The sequence below is a fragment of the Sapajus apella genome, unplaced genomic scaffold (assembly GCF_009761245.1).
Source record: "Sapajus apella isolate SASKATOON/1434 unplaced genomic scaffold, GSC_monkey_1.0 scaffold1, whole genome shotgun sequence".
NCBI classification, from domain to species: Eukaryota; Metazoa; Chordata; class Mammalia; order Primates; family Cebidae; genus Sapajus; species Sapajus apella.
In genome coordinates, this window is record NW_022436941.1 from 72,955,938 (window position 1) to 72,977,955 (window position 22,018).

General features: G+C 35.1%; 1 protein-coding gene across 4 annotated transcripts in view; it reads left to right on the forward strand.

Moving 5' to 3' along the window:
- Window positions 1-22,018, forward strand: part of ADAMTS6 (ADAM metallopeptidase with thrombospondin type 1 motif 6) — a 331,044-nt gene that overhangs the window by 239,197 nt on the left and 69,829 nt on the right. For all 4 annotated transcript variants that reach the window (XR_004269519.1, XM_032279614.1, XM_032279622.1 and 1 more), the window contains one exon: window positions 8,233-8,335. Coding sequence is in view for 3 of the 4 variants with exons in the window: in XM_032279614.1 (XP_032135505.1) it covers window positions 8,233-8,335 (103 nt within the window). In the remaining variant the exon portion in view is untranslated. The remainder of the gene's footprint in view (window positions 1-8,232; window positions 8,336-22,018) is intronic.

The window sequence follows — 22,018 nt, forward strand, 5'->3', positions numbered from 1 at the left end:
CTTTATGCATCAAAGCTATAAAAAAATGTCTGGAGAAAAAGGGTTTTCCAGGTCATTTGTGGTCTGTTCTAAGATTTAAGTATAGATTATGTAGTACTTGGATATGTTCTCAGTCAGCTTTGCTAGAGGAGTATATTATTCAGCAATTTTTTTCCCTTTCAATGCATTGCTTAAGATCATTAAATAGTATTTTTGCCTTGGTTGTGCCAGACAGGAAAATTATATATTTGGAGGTAGGATTGCGGTAAAAATAAAAGCATGCTGTTTGGAGTTAAATTGACTTGAGTGTGAATCCTGACTGTGACACATGTGGCTATTTGACCTTGGCAAATCACTTCTCTAAATTTTTTTGACTCTTATATAAATAGGCTCTATGAAACTTGCCGAGTTGTTTAGAATTAAAAGAAGTAACATACTTAAGACATCTAGTGCTATTTCTAGTACGTAATTGGTATTCAATACCTCTTCAAATCTTCAACTCACTTTTCTGAAGCAGAAAGACAAGTATTTTTTAAAAAAGGAAACTAAAGCTTAGCAACAGCCTAGGGTTATGAAAAAGACCTAGTAAAGCACAGAATTTCTGATCTAGTGCTCTTAAAAGAGATGAAACCCTTGGGAGGTGAGTGTGGCAAGGTAAGCTTCTCTGAAAGAATTGGGTCACCTTAGACATTGTCTTACTTCTAGTCTAACCTTACCAGACAGCTGAGAACCAGATAGCTGAGAACATTCTGAAACTACACATCTTACCCTCAGGGAGAGGTGCATGTTAAGTGAAGACAAGGTACAGAGTTGATCCATTGACTAACAGTGTAATAATCATGTCTGAGATTACAATTAGAAAACAAATTTGTGCCAACCACTTTATTCTTATAAACATACTTTACATATGTTATTGGTAGAAGGTATCCAAGTTACCAGTGGTGATTCAATACGGCTCTGCAGCAACCTCAATTCTTGCCTCCTCAAAAGAAAGAATTCAACTGAGGGGCATAGGGCAGAAAAAGAGACCGAAGCAAGTTTCAGAGCTGTAGTAGTTTATTTAAAAGGCTTTAGAACTGGAAAGAAAGAAAAGGAAAGGATGCTTGGCAGAGACTCAAGTGGGCACCGAGGTCAAGTGCAGTGTTTAACCTTCATCCCAGAACTTCATAGGCTGGCCCCTTTCCTGCGATTCTTCCCTTAGGGTGGGTTGCCCGCATATGCAGTGCCCTCCTTGCTCCTGGGAGGTGAGCATGCGCAGTGTGTTTAGGAAGTTGTACACATGCCCATCTGAGGCTTTTCTTCCCTTTTCTGGCGAATGACCCTGGAAGGTCATACTCCATCATTTTGTCTCTTAATGTGCATACCCAGGAAGTTGCTTCTCGCTGACATTTGCATTCAATTAACACGTTAGTGCAACAGGTGTGGACCATCAGGAAATGGCCTCTCCCTGGTGCCAGCTGCCAATTTATCACTTTTAGAAAGGCAGTGTGATAATTGCTAAACTGTCACCTGATGGTCCTAGTGGGTGGGGGAGAGCCCTTTCCTGCCCTGCTCATGTCTATCTAACTACACACATGACAAAAAATAACAGGAACAATATCTTAGTAATCTTTCTTAAGTTAATATGAATTTTATGGTGTATATTATGTTTTGAGAAATAAAGACTAGATTTTAAGCACAAAATAGAGCTTGTTTGTTTATTTTGTGCTTTAAAAACACTTTTAAAAATTGCAAAGTAAAAATTTGTTTCTTAACCTCTTTTTTGGAGACAGGCTCAAACTCTGTTGCCCAGGCTAGAGTGCAGTGGTATGATCTAGATTCACTGCAACTTCTGCCTCACAGGCTCAAGCAGTCCTCCCACCTCAGCCTCCCAAGTAGCTGGGACTACAGGCATGCACCACTACGCCCTGCTAATTTTTGTATTTTTGGTAGAGATGGGTTTTGCCATGTTGCCCCGGCTGGTCTCAAACTCCTGAACGCGAGCCATCCACCCGCCTCAGCCTCTCAAAGTGCTGGGATTACAGGAATGAGCCATTATGCCTGACCAGTTTTTTAATGTGTTTATAAGCTCTGGGAAAAAGTTATGCTATAGGTAGACGGCATTTTAATAAAATTCAGACTATTCAAGGCAAATACAAGTAACTTTAATTTTTAAAACCTGCATAGAAGTTTATGGTATCAAGCATGACAGCTAGATTCAAGTTTGTCTGGACAATTTGGGTTATCTGCTCTGTGCTTTCTTTTGCTTTAAAAGTAAATGTACAGTGAAAACAATCAGGAACCATTTGGGAGAAAAAATAGAAGAAAGTTGAATACAAAATGGGGTTGAGATGCTTCACTACAGGGACTGACCACTAAATTTAACTTTATTTGAATGCTCTAGTATGAATTACTTTAAATACATAATATCTAATAAATAGGAATCGGAAAATTTGTTTGCAACTTGTAAAAGAGAGTATAGAAGCAAGGCTTTTGTTAGCCCATGTGGTACCTTTGTGTAATTTATAAAAAGATGCCCATCTGGGTGAACGCATAAAAATGTAACCCTTCACGGTCCCTTGTCAGATACATGACTTGCTAGAACAGGGGTTGGATTTCAAACTCCCTCAACAATCAGGGTACAATCTGGTAAGAAGATGTTGTTTTCCTGTAGAGAAAGAATAAAATTAAATTTGAAGTGTTGAAGGTTGGTCTTGTGTAATGGCGATGACGCAAGAGTGAATTTGGTATGAAAGCAAAAAAGAAGCAACAGAAGGTGGGAATGGAGTAGAGAAAGGAAGCAAAACAATGGAAGACCAGGTTTGCTCAGTCTGCAGTTTTCCCTGATGCCATAGGAGTCACTGTATCTTTCCAGCCTGCCTATCTCCTTTAAAAGAGGAGAGGAAAGGAAAGAGAAAGGGACAAAGGTATTTTCCTTCTTGGACCTCTTATCATATTATCAATAAGAAATTATACATCATTTTCAGAATTTTCCTCATTTGTAAGACATTTTGATACGTATTTCTCTTGAAGGTAAGAGGTTTGGAGCCATATTTTGCAAATGAAAAAAGGCACAAAAAGGATTGGGGACTTGCCAAGATCACCCTATTCTTTGGGACAAAACCAGGATTAGAACCTCAGTAATAGAAATGCCCCTGAAAAGTTCGTAAGCAGAAGCTGAGATTTCTTTCTGTAGCATCTTTTATGCCTCAGTGAATTATTCTTTTTTTTTTTTCTCCAGATTTATCTACCCGTACAAAGTATTAAGTTTAGTCAAAAGGAGATACTTCTAAACAAGATAGTTGGAAGACTGTTAACTTACACAGATCTCTGGGAAGAGGGTGGTGATAAAGATGCTAATATTAATTTGTTTCTTTGAAAATACTAAGACCTAAAGATGCTGAAACCTGCAGCTTTGCTCTCCAGATTTATACAGGGCTTTGCTAGTTTGTTTTTTGAAAGAGAAGATGCTTGATGAGTGTTAGCACTAGAATGCTGAAAATCTGTCAGGCTTTTACTTTAAAAATCTGTTGCTTACGCCCACTGTTTTTTGTTATGGTTTCTGCATAGTGTCAGCATGTATTATCCTTAAGTAACTTAAGGATCCTTAAAGCATTATTCTTTAAACTCTCTGCTATTCCTAAACAAAACAAAAATGTATTTTACATTTTTCCTTAAGGAATTCCTCTTTCACTCTCATTTTTTCAAGCCAGCATATATAACTCCAACTGAGCCTACATTTAATAAACACAAATTCAGAGCATTTCCTGATGGAATGAAATCAGGAACACAATACTGGCTGATGTATTCTAGAAACAATGGCATGAAATCAAGTCCCGAAGTGTACTTCAATTCCCTTAAACCTTTCCATTCTTTATACTATTCTTTGAACACCCTGAATACATTTCTGCCTTAGGGCCTTTGGATTTACTGTGTTCTGGAAGATTCTTTTCATGGATATGAATATGTACATAAATCATCCGTGCAGTTTCTTTTAACTCTCCACTTGAATGCCACCTTATCAGAGAGGATTTCTCTGATCATACTATTTAAAACAACTTCCCTCCCACCTCACTGTCAGTCTCCTTATCTTGCTTTATTTTTCTTCTTTCTCATCTCCAACTAGAGTAAACTCCATAAAAGCAGAGATATAATCTATCTGGGTTTTGTTTCTCTGTAACCCTGCAGCCTAGATTATATCTGCCACATATTAAGTATTTTATGAATACTTGCTAACATGAAAAGAAAGATACTTAAGGCCAATTTTTGCTGCTTTGTTTTAAGAGAACTAACGATAAGTTATGATGTGCACCTACGAAAGCCATCAAGGTCCAGATACCTTTCAGTTTAGGGTTAAATTTGTTCAGTGTGGACCCAGAAGGATAGAGAAAGATAATTGGGCTATAAGAAGGCAGGTTTTGAATGAAAGTAAGGAAGAACCTGCTAATAATTGCAGCTGTTTGAAAAGTGTTTGATCTTTTTTCTGTGTATGTTTATATAAATTGTATGACCACTTTGGGGATAATTATAGAGGAAATCCAATCATCTTATGCAAATTAGATTATATCACTTATAACATGAATTCGTAAAAGGTATGATTCTATATTGACTGAGAAATTAATAATTGAGTTCAGTTCTTCTGTGAAATGCTGCCAAACAGATATATCCATATTATGTTAACACCCTACACCAGGGGTTGACACATTGCACCTCTTGGGCCCAATCTTACTGATTAACTCTTTTTGTAAGTATTTCTACTGGAACACAGCCATGGCCATTTATTTACATATTGCCTATGGGTTCTCTCACACTGTAATACACAGTTGAGTAGTTGCAACAGAGATACATGGCCTGCAAGCCTAAAATATTTACTATGTGGGCCTTTACAGTAAAAGTTTGACAACTTCTGCCCTAAAGAGGAAAATATTATCTGGAAACCTATATTTATTCAGTTTTCCAAATAGTTCATGATGATGATGATGATGATGATGATGATGATAACTGTTGTATCAATCAAGGTTTAACTACAATAGAATAGATCACTTTGAATATTAAAATAGAGGGAATTTAATGCAAGGAATTGACTACATGGATGATGAGAGTCTGACTAGTTCCTACCAGGAGGATACATAGGAGGTAGTTTTTTCAGAGTTCAGAGGCTACAATCACATAGCAGAAGCTGGAATCACAGGGTAGAAGGCTAGGGAGCTGGAGCTACAAAAAAGATTCTTCTTCTGCCTGAGTTGCTGTCCGAGGTACAGAGGAAAGGAGAAAAATACCCTGGCTTCTCCAAGTAGTGCCTCCCATTACCTGAACCCAACCATAAGTCAGCTGACAAAAAAGCCTGAGAAACGGAGCTTTCAGGGTTTGTTCCCCTAAAATACAGAGCAGAACAGAAGGGTAAGGAATGAGTGTAAGGACACCTAGACCCAAGACCTTCACAGTTGCTAATAATTAATAAGTACTACCTTAGGCCAGGTACAGAGCTAAACAGTTTGCATGAATCTGTTCCCTAGGAGGTAAATGTTAGCATTATCCCAGTTTATAGATGGGGCTTAGACAAGTAAATTACTCAAGACCATGAATTAAATAAATGACCAAGTTAGAAATAATCCAGGTCTGCCTTATTCCAAAACTCTTGCTTTTAGCCCTCTCATTTTACAAATGAGAAAAAAAGTAGTTTGGAAAGATAAGAAACTTGCGGGTTTCTTATCTTGGAATGACCAGGCTAAGTCTAGAACCCAAATTGTTCCTATTAGGTTTTCGTACATTTTAAGGAAGCAGAAACCTTTAATGCTATAATTGTAGCATTTAGAGAGTAACCAGAGGAGACTCCAACACTTATCATGAAAGTATCCTTGTACACTGAAACTATTACTGAGCAACCTTTCTGTACCCCAGTTTACTTTGTTGTAAAATGGGATTAATTATAACTACCTCAAAAGAGTGTTGAGAAAGGGTATATAGATAATATATCTAAAGATCTCTGTACAGTGTGCCACAGAATAAGTACTTAGTAAATACTAGCTTGCTATTGTTATTGTTAATCTTTTTATTATGCTCATCCTAAGAGTGGTTATCACAGGAAAAACGTGGATCAAAAATTTCATGAAATGTTATCAAATGCTTCATTAAACAGTAATACCCTCATATTGGACATTTTACTTTTCTTCTGTTTAGGAGAATTGTTAGAAGATATTTTAAAAATTGCATTTTTGTTTTGTTTGCCTTTAAGCGAATGGCCCTCATGATGTTTTAGTTTCTTAATTCAAGGTCTTCTTAATGTACCAGTACTTATACATGTGAAATATCACTTCCTCTTATGCTTCCATATAGTTCATCTTTTTGATCTAGGATGGTCTTTTTCCAGCCATTCCCAGTATGTGACCTTTTTCCTTCCTATTCCCATGGCTTTTCTTGGCTTCATTCTTAATAGTCTCCCACTCCCTCACAAGTCCTTTTTTTTTTTTTCTTAACTAGAACAATTTCTATTATACTTTGGTACATGTTCAAGATTTTTTCTCAACTGATATATCCCTAGCTAATCATGGACACACTTATATTTTACTTGTATCCAGCACATATAGACAATATGTAACATGCTGCCATATACTATATATATTGCTCGAGATGGTTCTTTTTTCATGGTCATTTTTCCATTTGTATCTTGTTTCTCCAAAGAAGTTGAAAGCCATGCTTAGATGAACTTTCATGATTGGTGCTTTACAGATACTTAAGTGCTGTGTGAAAACTTACAGCTAGAGTTCAAATTGTTTGTATTTTTTTAAAATTGTTATTTGCTTTTAAAAGTAGTCTTGCTGCATGACAAAAGCTACTGACAACGTTAGTCCTTCTGTGGGATTCACTAAAAATAGCTTGAAAAGTAAAAGATCCAAAGATTGGCAGACCAGGAAACAAAAGACCCCAAAAACATATCCTTTCAGCATGATACAACATTTAGCCTATGGTAAATATTTTTCATTTATTTAAAGGCAAGCAAGAAGGTAATTTGACAAGATTAATCACTAGGTTTTATCATTGATATGTCATTTTAATGAGCTGAAAGCATTTTAAAATGCAGGGCTCATAACAGAGTGTGGACCTGCCACACTCTGAATCTGTGTGTTTTGGACTTGATATGGTGAAAGTTGAACTGTAGTGTATAGGAAGTAATGATCAACATGCAGATATTTGCACATTGTGATCTATTATTAACTGCATATGCTTCAGAGTGACCATTTACAATGTATTCTCCTCAGAAAACTATACAAAGCAAACTCAGAGATCTTAGGGAGGGTAGTAAAAAGTCCTCAAAACAATCTCTGAGTGTGCCTGTAACATACTTTTCATTTATTCCCAATTCAGAATTTTCTGTAATGACATATTCTGTTCTTCCATATTTAAGAAGATTTTCTCAGTCAGTCTTTGAAAATCAGTAATTTTAGTTTATAAGTACTACAGCTGTTGAACTTTAAAAGATAAGTCAAATTAAGTCATATCACTTAAACACTATGAGCTTTATAATTCTTTGTGAACTTAAAGGTTGAGTTTAGGATGAGCCTGTGGTATATGGAATCTAGAGCTAGCTGGATTGGCAAGACTTCTCTCTTTAAAAAAATTCAGAAGCATTTCTGAATACATGGAACATTTTCAGCTTTTAAAAACAGATAATCCTCTTTTCAGCCCCTTAACATCCTTCTCCACACCTCAAACAAATGTACGTGTTTTTGGCCATTTTGTATTATATTTTCTGTGATGTTAATATGTTACCTGTAAATCTTAATAAGTCCAAATCCCTTGAATTTTAAGGTGGTTATACTTGAGGTCTAGCATTTTGCCTACTTTATTCCTCATTTAAAATGCTTTTTGTCAAGGCTAAACAGTAAATAGTTATAGTAGTGGGAGTCCATACCACAATTAATAATCCAAAAAGGATTTTGTGTTTTAATTTATTCATCTAGGTTTTATGTGTCTTTATAAGGAGATACCTGATGAACTGACTGCAAAGAGAACTATGACATGTATCCAACTGTAAAGTTATAGGGAAACTGCCTAACACTTTGTTTAAATTACCTCAGTTATATCTTCTATAGCTAAGATGACAATTCACACACTTCAATATGAATACTGACTGTAAAACAGTAAAGCAAATGCTAGAATTATAGCCACAGAATAAGGTAGTGAGTTAATTTGATGCAATTCATTTAGGGACATTGTCCCTTGCTTTTGGTATTTTCCAACAATGGTACTATTTATGATTTTATTTTATTTTAGCCATGCCCTTTGGGTTCCCGAGATTTTCGAGAGAAACAGTGTGCAGACTTTGACAATATGCCTTTCCGAGGAAAGTATTATAACTGGAAACCCTATACTGGAGGTAATGTATAACCTGACAGAGCATTCATGCTTGAGTGCTTCAAAAATGTCAAAGAATATACAAATACATACAAACACATGCATACATTCATGTGCATACTAGTTAAAATTAGTGTTTGCCAATAAAAGTAGGGAAATTCTTATAGTACTAAAAAGGTTTCATGGTTTATTTGCCCTGTAATGAGGTTGATATATTAGTACAAATTATCAGAAATCACTTTTTAAAACCTAGTTATATTTAACAAGGTATAAAATTCCTAGAAAGGATATCTGGACATCAAAACCATGCAGTATTTTTGGAGTTCTGCTTGAGGCTTCCTTGGGACATGTGTAAGTTACATTATAATCTAAATATTTGCAATTATCACCCTAAAACAAGTTATAAGAATATACATCAGGAAACTCTGTGTCCTTGCTTAGTCACTGGCCAAGATTATTGTTACTCTTTTTCAGAGTTAGAAAACATTTTTGCTTTTTAATTTGGGCATCTATCAAGCACTGATTGTTTAATAAGCAGAAGTATTTTATACTTCCAAAATACAAATTACCTTTTGTTGAAAATTTCACTTGGAGGCCGGGCATGGTGGCTCAGGCCTGTAATCCTGGCACTTTGGGAGGCTGAGGCAGGTGGATCACCTGAGGTCAGGAGTTTGAGACCAGCCTGGCCAACATGGCAAAGCACCATCTCTACTGAAAACAGAAAAATTAGCTGGGCTTGGTGACATTCACCTGTAGTCCTAGCTACTCTGGCCTTGAGGCTAAGGCCAGAGAATTGCTTAAACCCAGGAGGCAGAGGTTGCAGAGAGCCAAGATGGCACCACTGCATTCCAACCTAGGTGACAGAGTGAGTCTCTATCTCAAAAAAAAAAGGAAAAAGGAATATACTCTTAAGTTTACTGTGCTTGCTTTTCCAATATCGTATTTAAAAGAATTTTACAGTGACAACTTTATATTTACCACCAAGATTCTACCAATAACATTTTACTATACTTTCTTCATACATGTCTATTCTTCTCTTTCATTTATTAATCCATCTTATTTTTTGATATATTTCAAAGTAAATTTCAGTCATTAATGTACTTTCCTCTAAGTACTTCAGCATGGTAACATTATCCACAGTTCAATTATTTGTTTGCTTTTATCTCTTAAGGCAAGATTACATACGGTGACATGTACAAATCTTCTTTGCTTTCTCTAATTTTTGACTAATGCATACACTTAAAAAATTCTATTGCAATGTGGAACATTGGCTTTACCTCCAAAATTCTTCTAGTCTTTGCCTTAGTCCGTTTAGACTGTGATAACAAGTAACCATAGACTAGAGGTCTTAAACTATAGAAATTTATTTCTCAGTACTGGAGGCTGGAAATCTGAGATCAAGGTGTCAGCATGGTTAGAGTCTGGTGAGGGCCCTCTTCTGGGTTGTGGACTGTTATTTTTTCATTATATCCTCATGTGGCAGAAAGAGTGGGGAAAAGAGCTCTCTGGGGTCCTTCTTATAAGGCTACTAACCCCATTCAGAGGGCTCCACTCTCATGACCTAGCTACTCTCCAAAGGCCTCATCTTCAAATTGGGGAATAGGGTTTCAACATATGGGTTTTGAGGGGACACAAACACAAAAAGTCCTTGAAAGTCCTTATAGTACTTTGCAGTCAATAGTTGCCTCCACCTAGTCCTCCTAAAAGACAACCATCATTCTGATTTTTTTTCTCACCATAGTTTAGTTTTGCCTGTTCCAGAGCCTCATACTCTGTTGTAAACCTTCTTTAAGCCTAATGTTTTTGAGATCTATCTATGTTGTTGTATATGGAAGTGTTTCACTCTAGCCAGGTGCAGTGGCAGATACCTGTAAGCCCAGCTACTTGGGAGGCAGAGGCAGGAGAATCACTTGGGTCTAGGAGTTCTCTTTAAAAGAAAAAAAAAAAAAAAAAAAAAAAAAAAAAAAAAGGTTCATTCTTTTTTATTGCTGAGAAGTATTCCATCATAATAACCAGTTTTTCCATTCTTCTCTGATGGACACCTGGGTTGTTTCTAGTTTTTAGCTGTTATGAGTAAACTGCTATGAACATTTGTGTGTACTATCATTTTATGAGCATATATTTTGATTTTACTTGGGTAAATACTTAGGAGTAGAATTGCTGGGCAATAGGTTAGATGTGAATTTAGTTTAGTTTTAAAAGAAACTGCCAGATGTTTTTCCGAAGTGATTGTAGCATATTTCACTCCCACTGACAATGTGTGAGGATTCTGTTTGCTGCACGTCTTTGTCAATATTTGGTGTTTTTAGTCGTCTTCCGGTGGGAGTAGAGTGATATTTCAATGAAATTTCCATTTCCATTTTCTGATGGTAATGTTAAGCATGTTTTCATATATTTATTGGCCATTATATATCTCTTTTTGTACTGTCTGTTCAAATCTTTTTGCCTGTTTTTAATTGGGTTTTTTTGTCTTCTCAAGTTGTAGTCATTTAAAAGTTTTACAAATGTTTTGTCACATTCTGTGGCTTTCCTATTGCTTTTTAAATGATGTTTTTATGCATTTTAATTTTTCTGTTTTTATTTCCAATTTTTAAATAGTTTTTCTTTCTGGTCATTATGTTCTGTGTCCTAAGAAATCTTTGCCTACCTCAACTTAAGAAAATATTTTCTTATGTTTTCTTCCAAAAGCCTTATTGTTTAGTCCTTACATTTACATCTATGATCTATCTCAAAATAATTTTTGGGATGATTTGTACCTGTAGTGTATTTATGGATTTTCTGTTTTGTTTTGTTGATCTGTCAGTGTTATGCCAGTACCATACTGACTTGATTACTGTAACTATATAGTCATGAACACAGGTAGTTTAAGTTCCACCAGCCTTGATGTTTTTTATGAGTTCTTCCAATATGCTAACTGCTTTGTATTTTCACCTAAATTTTTGAATCAGTTGTTAATGTCTACAGAAAAACCTACTGGACTTATGAATGGTGTTATGTTGAATCTATAGATCAATTGAGGGAAAACTGAGATATTAATCATATTGAATTTTCCAATTTTTGAACATGATCTATCTCGCAGTTTATTTAGGTCTTTAATTTCTCTCAGCTGTGTTTTGTACTTTTAAGTGTAAGGTCCTGCATGTACTTTATGAAATCAATTCCTGAGTAATTTATGGTTTTGACACTGTTGTTAATAAAACTTTTGAAAATTCCATTAATATTTGTATATTAACTTTGTATTTTGTGACCTTTCTAAATTCTCATATTCCCTTATTTTTGAGACAGGGTCTGGTTCTGTCATCCAGGGTGGAGAGCAGTGGTGCAATCTCAGCTCACTGAAACCTCCGCCTCCCGGGCTCAAGCGATCCTTCCACCTCAGTTCCTTGAGTAGCTGAGACTACAGGCACACACTATCATGTCCAGCTAGTTGTATTTTTTGTAGCCATAGGGTTTCGCCATGTTGCCCAGGTTAGTCTCCAACTCTTGGGCTCAAGTGATCCACATGCCTCAACTTCCCAAAGTTTTGGAATTACACACCCAGGCTAAATTAGCATATTCTAATTGTTTTATAGATGCTTAGGATTTTTTTGATTAACAGTCATATTGTCCTGAAATAGAGACAATTTATTTGAATCTTTATGATTGTTATTTCATTGTCTTGCTTTAATGCACTGGATTGGCCCTAGAGTGTAATTTGTACATGTATTGATTGTATTTTTTATTCTGTATCCTATTGTATGCTGAGTGACTTGATAGATATGGCAATCTCAAACCAAGATTTTTTTTTTTTTTTTTTGAGACAGGGCCTTGCTCTGTTGCCCAGGCTAGACTGCAGTGGTGTGATCACGGCTCACTGCAGCCTCAACCTCCTGGGCTCAAGCATCCTCCCACCTCAGCCTCCTGAGTAGCTGGCACTGCAGGTGTGTGCCACCATGCCTGGCTAATTTTTGTAGTTTTTGTAGACATGGGGTTTTGTCATGTTGCCCAGTCTGGTCTCCAATGCCTGGGCTCAAGCAGTCTACCCATCTCAGCCTCCCAAAGTGCTGGGATTACAGGTGTGAGCCAACAAGCCCAGCCTCAAACCAAGCTTATATTCCTAGGACAAACCCCATGTGATCATGACATATTATTTTTTATGTATTATTGGATTTAACTTAATTGATAATGTTTTATTAAGGATATTAGCATCTGTGTTCATATTTGTAAATATTTTTATTGTATATCTTCGATAAGTTTTGGGAGCAGATGCATTCTGGTTTCCCAAAATATAATATTTATTTATTTTTAAAAGAATTTTAGGTCTGTCTGTTATGAACAGTGAAAAAAAAAAGAATTTTAGGATTGGTATTATTTCTTCCTTAGAATAGATTTCACTAGTAAAACCAGCCAGGCTTGGTATTTTCTTTGTGAAAATCTGCTATTAAAAATTTAACTACTTTAATAGAAAAGGGCTATTTGTTTTTGTTTTTTAATGTGGATTTTTGTTTGTTTGTTTTTCTTTTTTGAGACAAGGTCTCCCCCTGTTGCTCAGGCTTCAGTGCAGTGGCCCAGTTATATCTCACTGCAGTGTTGATCTCCCGAACTCAAGAGATCCTCCCTCCTCAGCCTCCTAAGTAGCTAGCCACCACATCAGGTTAATTAATTATTTTTATTTTTTTTTTTTTTAGAGACTACATCTTGCTATATTGTCTAGGCTGGTCTCAAACTCCTAAGCTCAAGGGATTCTTCAGTCTCAACCTGCCAAATTACTGGGATTATAGGTGTGAGCCACCATGCTTGGCCTTATTTCAGTTTAAGAAATTTATGTTATATCCATGTGGTCCAGTTTATTGATATAAAGCTGATCATAACATTCTCTTGTTATGCTGTTTAATATTAATATTTATAAAATCTGTAGTGATGTATGCTTTCATTTTTGTTATTGATAATTTGTGTTTTCTCGGTTTTTCTTGGTCAGTCTTGTTTGGGATTTGTTAATTTTGTCAATCTTTTCAAAGAACCAAATTTTGGCTTTGGTACTCTTTCTGTAATCTGTCTTTTTTTCTGGCTTATTAATTTTTGCTCTTAGAGTTATCATTTTCTTATTTATTTTCAGTTTCTTTTGCTCTTTTACATTTCCAAAATTTGATGTTATATTTTTCATGCTTTTAGTTCAAACTGTTTTATTTACATTTTGAGTTCTTTGACCTCTGGGTTACTTAGAACTGTTTTAATTTCCAAATATTTGAAATTTTCTAGACTTTTTTTGTCATTCATGTATAATTTAATTGCATTAAGATTAGAAAATAGGCCAGGTGTAGTGGCTCATGCCTATAATCTCAGCACTTTGGAAGGCCAAAGTGGGAGGACTACCTGAGCCCAGGAGTTGGAGACCACCCTTGGCGACATAATGAGACCTTGTCTCTACAAAAAATAAAAAATTAGCTGGGTGTGGTGGTACATGCCTGTAGTCTCAGCTACTCAGGAGGTTGAGGAGGTAGGATCACTTGAGCTCAAGAGGTGGAGGCTACAGTGAGCTATGATTGCACCAGTGTAGAGTGAAACTCTATCTTAGAAAAAAAAGAAGGAAAAGAGATTAGAGAATGCTCTGTTCTTGGTGAATGTTCTATTTATACTTGAAAATAATGTTTTCTGCAGTTATTGGCTATACAGTGTTCTATAGATATCTATGAGATCAACTTGGTTGAGAATGTTGTTCAATCTTTTATATTCTTTCTGATTTTTTTCTACTCTCATTTTATCAATTATTGAGAGTGGTGTGTTAAAATATCCCATCTTTTATATGGCTTTGCTTTCATTTAAAAAAAAATTGTTTCATGTATTTGAATGTTTTTTATTAGGTACATATGCCTTTGAGATTGTTTCATCATAGTATAGGAGAAGAATTGTCTGAAATAATTTACAGACTTAATAATGACCATCTACATAATTTCATGCATAGTGAATTAACCCTAAATTCATAAGCTTTAACTTAAGATAATTGGTTAATATGACCTTTCATTTAGAAAATCATTTTAAATCCTTGCTGGAATTAACAACTGTATTAGTCAGGGTTCTCTAGAAGGACAGAACTGATGGAATACATATAAAAAGGAGTTTATTTAAAGTATTAACTCACATGATCACAAGGTCCCACATTAGGCCGTCTACAGGTTGAGGAGCAAGGAGAGCCAGTACGAGTTCCAAAACTGAAGAACTTGGAGTCCGATGTTTGAGGGCAGGAAGCATCCAGCATGAGAGAAAGATGTAGGCTGGGAGGCTAGACCAGTCTCTCTTTTCACATTTTTCTGCCTGCTTACATTCTAGCCTAGCTGACAGCTGATTAGATTGTGCCCACCCCAATTAAGGGTGGGTCTGCCTTTCCCAGCCCACCGACTCAAGTGTTAATCTCCTTTGGGAATATTCTCACAGACACACCCAGGATCTATACTTTGTATCCTTCAATCCAATCAAGTTGACAGTATTCACCATCACATCAGCCTTACCTTTTTTCCCCCAGTTTTACTGAAGTATAAATGACAAATACAAATTGTATACAGTTAAGGTGTACAATGTAATGTTTTGATATACATGTACACTGAAATGATTACCGTAATCAAGCTGTCACCTCACATAGTTACCTTTTGTGTGTGTGATAAGAATACCTAAGACTACTCTCTTAACAAATTTAAACTATACTATACATTATTCCTAACTATACTATATTAGATCTCTAGAATTGATCCCTCTAATAACTGAAAGCTTGTACCCTTTGAGCAACATCTCCTTACTTCCATTGAATCCCTGATAATGACCCTTCTCTCCATTTCTATGAGTTTGGCTTTTTAGGTTCCACACATAAGTGAGATCATACAATAATTGTCTTTCTATGTCTGGCTTATTTCACTAGCATGATGTGCACCAGGATTTCTTTATTTCTTTCTAATTTAAGATGGAATGATATTGCATTATATATAGCTATATAAAACAATTTTCTTATCCATTCATCTGTTGACAGACACTTGGGTTGTTTCCATCTCTTGACTAATGTTAATAATGCTTCAATGAACATGGAAGTGTAAGTATCTCTTTGAGACGGTGATTTTATTTCCTTTGGATATATACCCAGAAGTGGGATTACTGGATCATATGATCATTCTATTTTTAATTTTTGGAGAAGCCTGCATCCTGTTTTCCATAATGGCACTGCCAGTTTACATTCCCACCAATAATGTATTTAAGAGTGTTCTTTTCTCCACATCCTCATCTACATTTGTTATCTTGTGACTTTTTGGTAATAGCCATCCTAACGTGAGAGGTGATATCTCATGGTGGTTTTTATTTGCATTTCTCTGATGATTAGTGATTTTGCACATCTTTTCATGTACCTGTTAGCCGTTTGTATCTCTTCCTTGGGAAAAAAAAAGGGTCTATTCACATTCTTTGCCTATTTTTTAATTAGGTTTTTTTTTTTTAACTATTGAATCTTACGCGTTCCTTATATGTTTTGGGTATTTTGTCCCATTCTGTGGATTGCCTTTTCATTTTGTAGATTGTTTCCCTTGCTGTGCAGAAACCTTTTAGTTTGGCATAGCCCTTCTTGTTTATTTTGGCATTTGTTGTCTGTTCTTTTGGTGTCATATCCAAAATAATCATTGCCAAGACCATTGTACTGGAGCTTTTCCTTTATGTTTTCTTCTAGTAGTCTTACATTTGATTTTTAAGTCCATTTTTCAGTTAACTTTTGTGTATGGTGTAAGTATCCATTTTCTCTCTCTCTCTTTTTTTTTTTTTTTTTGCATGTGAACATCTAGTTTTCCCAACACCATTTATTGAAGAGACTATCCTCTTCTCACTATATTCTTGGTACCTTTGTCAAAGATTAGTTGACTATATATGCATGGGCTTATTTTCAGGCTTAGTATTTTTTCCATTGCTCTATTTATCTGTTTTAATAAAGTACTATACTGTTTTGATTGCTACAGTTTAGTAATATAGTTCAAAATCAGAAAATGTGGTGCCTCTAGCTATGTTGTTCTTGTTCAAGATTGTTGTGGCTATCTGGAGTCGTTTTTAGTTTCATATAAATTTTAACATTGTTTTGAAAAATACATTGAAATTTTGACAGAGATTGCATTGAATCCATAGATCACTTTGGGAAGTATGGACATTTTGACAATATTGACCTTTCCAATCCATGAACACATGACATCTTTCCATTTATTTGTGTCTTCAATTTTTTTCACCAGTGTTATACCTAAGTATTTTTATGCTATTGTAAATAAGATTGCTTTCTTAATTTCTATCTTATGTAATTCATTGTTAGTGTATAGAAATGGACTGATTTTTGTACGTTGATTTTGTTTATGTATTTACTTAATTTTTCTATTAGTTCTAACAGTTTTTGGTGGAGTCTTTCTATGTGTCAGAATATGTTGTCAGCAAACAGACAATTTTTCTTCTTCCATTCCATCTTTCATGCCTTTATTTCTTTTTTTTTTGCTTACTTGCAAGAACTTGCAGGACTTCAGTACTATGTTGAATAGAAGTGGAATTGTTACCTTGCTCTTGATCTTAGAGGAAAAATTGTCAACCTTTCACCACTGAATATGACGTTAGCTGTGAGCTTGTCATATAGGACATTTATTGTCTTGAGGTGTACTCTTTCTATACTTAATTTTTATAATGAAAAAATGTTGAATTTTGTCAAATGCTGTTTTTGCATCTATTGAGATAATTATTTGGATTTTGTCCTTCATTGTGTTAATATGGTGTATTTCAGTGCCTGATTTGTATATGTTGAACCATCCTTGCATCCTCAGGATAAATCCTACTCAATCATGGTGAATGATCCTTTTAATTTGCCATTTAATTTAATTTGCTAGTATTTTGTTGAAAATTTTTGCATCCATGTTCATCAGGGATATTGGCCTGTAATTTTCTTTTCTGTTAGTATCCTTGTCTGGCTCGTTATCAGGGTAATGCTGGCCCCATAAAATATATTTGGAGGTATTCCCTTCTCTGCAATGTTTTTGAAAGAGTGTGAGAAAAATTGATATTAATTCTTCTTTAAATATTTGGTATAATTTACTAGTGAAGCATAAGTTATTGCACTTTTATTTGATGAGAGGTTTTTTTAACTGATTCAACCTCTCTTATTATTGTTCTATTCAGATTTTCTATTTGTTCATGATTCAGTCTTTGTTGTATATCTCTGGAACTTTATTTATTTTTCCTAGTTTATCTAATTTGTTGACATATAAGTGTTCATAGTACTCTCATGGTCCTTTGTATTTCCGTGGTGTCCATTGTAACGTCTCCTCTTTCATTTCTGATTTTTTTATTTGAGGATTTTCTCTTTCTCTCCTAATAGAGCTAAAGATATGTCAATTTTATTTATCTTCAAAAAAACCAACTCAGTTTTGTTTATCTTTTCAATTTGTTTTCTTGTGTCTATTTATTTCTGCCCTGATCTTTGTCATTTCCTCCCTTCTTCTAACTTTGGGGTTAGTTTGTTCTTCTTTTTCTAGTTCCTTGACATGTAAAGTTAAGTCATTTATTTGAAATCTTTCTCCTTTTTTCATGTTAGACATTTATTGCTATAGGCTTTCTTCCTTGAAGTGCATTTGCAACATCTCGTAAGTTTGGGAATGTTGTATTTCTACTTTTACTTGTCATAAGGTTTTTGTTTGTTTGAATTTTTTTTTTTTTTTTTTTTTAAAGACAGAATCTCAGTTAGTCATCCAGGCTGGAGGGCAGTGGTGCGATCTTGGCTCACTGCAATCTCCGCTTCCCAGGGACAAGGGATTCTTCTGCCTCAGCCTCCCAAGTAGCTGGGATTACAGGTGTGTACCACCATGCCCAGCTAACTTTTTGTATTTTTAGTAGAGCCTAGGTTTCAACATGTTGGCCAGGCTGGTTTTGAACTCCTGACCTGAATTGACCTGAATTGTGATTACAGGTATGAACCATCGTACCCAGCCACTTGTTATAAGATTTTTTTTAATTTACTTTTTGATTTCTTATCTGACCTATTGATTGTTCAGGAGCATGTTGTTTAATTTCCACATATTTGTAAATTTTCTAGTTTTCTTTTTGTAACTGATTTCTAGTTTTATACCATTGTGGTCAGAAAAATGCTTGATCTGATTTCAATCTTAAATTTGTTAAGACTTGTTTTGTGGCCTAACAGTTATGTATCCTTGAGAACTTTCTGTGTGGGCTTGAAAAGACAGTATATTTTGATGCCGTTGGATGGGATTTTTTGTATGTATATTAATTCTATTTGCTCTAAAGTATAATTCAAGTGCACCTTTCCTTATTGGTATTCTGTCTGGATGATCTAGCCATTGTTGAAAGTGGAGTACCAAAGTATTCTCTTATTGTATTGCTATTTCTCCCATTATATTTTAATATTGCTTTATATATTTAGAAACTCCATGTTGGGTGCATATTTACAATGGTAAATTGTACTGAATTCATGAATTGACTCCTTTGCCATTACATAATGACTTTCTTTGTCTCTTGTTACAGTTTTTGACTAATAACCTATTTTGCCTGAGTTAAGTATAGCTCTCCCAGCACTCTTTTGTTTTCTGTTTGCATGTAATGTATCTTCCCATCACTTCACATTTAGCCTATGTGTGTTATTAAATTTGAAGTGAGTCACTTGTAGGCAATATAAAGTTGTCTTGTTTTTTAAAAAAAAAATCATTCAATCATTTTGTTTTTTCATTGTAGAATTTAATCTATTTACATTTAAAGTAATTATTTTTAGCTAAGAACTTTCTATTTGTCCATTGTTGTTGGCAGTTTTGTAGACTTTTTTTTTTATTCCTTTTTCTCTTTGCCGTCTTGCTTTGTAATTTGATGGTTTCCTGAGTAGTATGCTTTGATTTCATTTTCTTTTTTTTGTATATCTACTATAGGTATTTCCTTTGTGATTACCATGAGACTTATATAAAATCTATAATTATTATAATTATAATTATAATAGTCTATTTTTAGCTGTTAACTTACCTTCAATCATATACAAAAATTTGACACTTTTACTCTTCTATTTTATCTTTTTGATGTTACAATGTACACTTTTTTATATTGTAGTCCATTCACAAATTAGTGTAGCTATCGGCCTCTTCTGGCCTGTAAGGATTCTGCTGAGAAATCTGCTGAAAGACCTCTGGAGTTCCCTTGTATGTTATGAATCTTTTTTCTCTTGCCTTCAAAAGTCTTTGTCTTTGATTTTTGACAGTTTAATTATAATATGTGTGTGACATCTTCATTGGGTTGAGCCTTATTAGAGATCTTTGAGCTTCATGTATTTGAATGCCATATTGCTCCCTAGATTTGGGAAGTTTTCAGCCATTATTTCTTTAAATAAGCCTATTCCACTTTCTCTTTCTTCTCCATCTAGGATTCTATAATATGAAAATTTAGTTATCTTAGTGGTGTCCCATAAATCTTATAGGTTTTTTTATTCCTTTTTATTCTTTTTCCTCTGACCAGATATTTTTAAATGACTCTTCTTCAAGTTTATAGACTGTTTCTTCGGCTTGATTAAATCTACTCTTGATGCTTTCTATTGCATTTTTTATTTCATTCATTGTTTTCTTCACCTTCAGAATCTGTTTTTATTAATGATTTATGTATCTTTATTGAACTTCTCACTTTGTTCATGTATTGTTTTTCTGATTTCATTAACTTGTCTATCTGTATTCTCTTATAGTTTCCTCACCTTCTTTCAAACAATTTTGAATTCTTTTTCATGTCATTCATAGATCTCCATGTCTTTGGGATTGGTTATTGGAATATTACTATGTTTCTTTGGTGGTATCATGTTTTCTTGATTTTTATTCTTGTTCCTTGATGTATTGTGTTGCTGTCTTTGCATTTGGAGAATGCAGTCTTTACTGACTGGCTCCCAGAGAGAAATGCCCTTAACAAACAACCCAGTTAAAGATTCTGAGGCTCTCCCAGACCTTGTCTATGAATAAGGGGTGTGACTCCACACCTCTTATTCTCTCTTGCAGAGGAATTCTTAAGAATGTATGCCCTCTCTAGATCCCACAAAGCTGGACCAGGTGCTGAGAAGCTCTTGTTTTTTTCCTAGGGTGGTTCCCTAAAATGCTCAAGTTGTATGACTTCTCCCAATACTGCAAAGTTGTGTTGGCTGTCTGCATAAAATGCTTACACTTTCTGTCCAAGGGAGCATGCTTGGGCTGCTGGTCTACAGGAGTTGGGGTAGGATGGGGCATGTAGAGTTTTTGAGGCAACTGTGGGCTAGTTGTGAGGTGGCCCATAGGCAAAACATCTCAAATTGCTCATGAATGGGCTTCCCAATGGAGTCCATGCAGTGGTTACTTGGGCCTATGGCCTCGATTCTCTGCTCCCAGCCTCTTCCAACCACTCAGCCATGCTGATCACCTCAGTATTCTGGATGAGGCAAGAAAACAGTAGGACTCTTGGGCATTGTCACACACAGCTAGGGGAGCTTGGTGCTCACTGTCTATACTCTCACTTTCCCCTGTGGGAAAATCACAGGCGGGAGGGGGCAGGTAGTCTCTCTTTTCACTGAGCTGTGCTGTCTCAAGGGAGGTGTGATACAGGTAAAGTGAAACTGTTCTTAAAACTCCAATTTGTCTGTTTGGGGATTTTTTTTTTTTTCTCCAGTGGTATGCTGGAACTTCTCTGCTGGAGTCCCAAAAGGTACCTTGTCTATAAGTAGCTGTCAAAATTGATGTTTCCACATGGAGATGACAGTAGAAAGGTCCCCTTCCACCATCTTGCTTATGTCACTCTAGTGGTACCTTTTCTGAAAGCTCATTGTATCAGAAGAAGCTGAGCACATCTTCAGCAGTAAACAAGAAATTTATTCCCATTTTCATTTCTATATATTCCTTTGTGGGCTAAGGAATATAACTGTAGTAGTTATATGTCCTGCTTATCAAATATTACATGACATAATTAATGTTAAAATTAAATAAATAGAAGACACAGCTTCTCTTTTTAAAGCCTACTGCATAAAATGCTATATTAAATTCCAAAGGATTACAATACAAAAATGTGAGAACGGTATTGAGTAATAATGAAAAGATTTCCAGTAAGATTCATGGACATTCAGAGTAATTTTTAATTTATGAGAATCATATAAAAATAAATATAAGTAGTTTTATTATCAGTAAACATTTTTTTTCTGCTTTCTTTCCTTTATCAGAAGTTATTTTATTACTTGTTATTTCTGTGCTCAGTACAGCAAAATTTATTACTAACCTAATGCTAAAAATCACATTATAAGTTAGATAGAAGCTCTATAGCCTGTAAACATTGAAAATGGAAGAAAACATAGACTCAGGCCAGAGGTTGTAAGTTGGCAATTTAGGGACCAGTTTTTATCTACATACATATTTTAGCCTCCCACAGTATTTAAAAAAAAAAAAAAAAACACACAACAGCTTTGAATCAGTTGTTGCATTTAAAAACAAGAAATGTTTAGATGGAAAAAAAACTAAGTTTTCATCTCTTGAAAAAACAGACTGATAATATTGGACTATCTTCTTGCATCACAACATTCAACTGTAGCAGTGATCTCCTTTACTGGAGTGTGCTCTGTGTAATTTATCATTGACTCTACCACCCAGTTGATTTTCTTTTCTTTTTTTCCTTACTGTCAACATGCAGAAACAGGATTTTTAAGAACTTCACTGAGATGTAGTCATGTCATTTCATC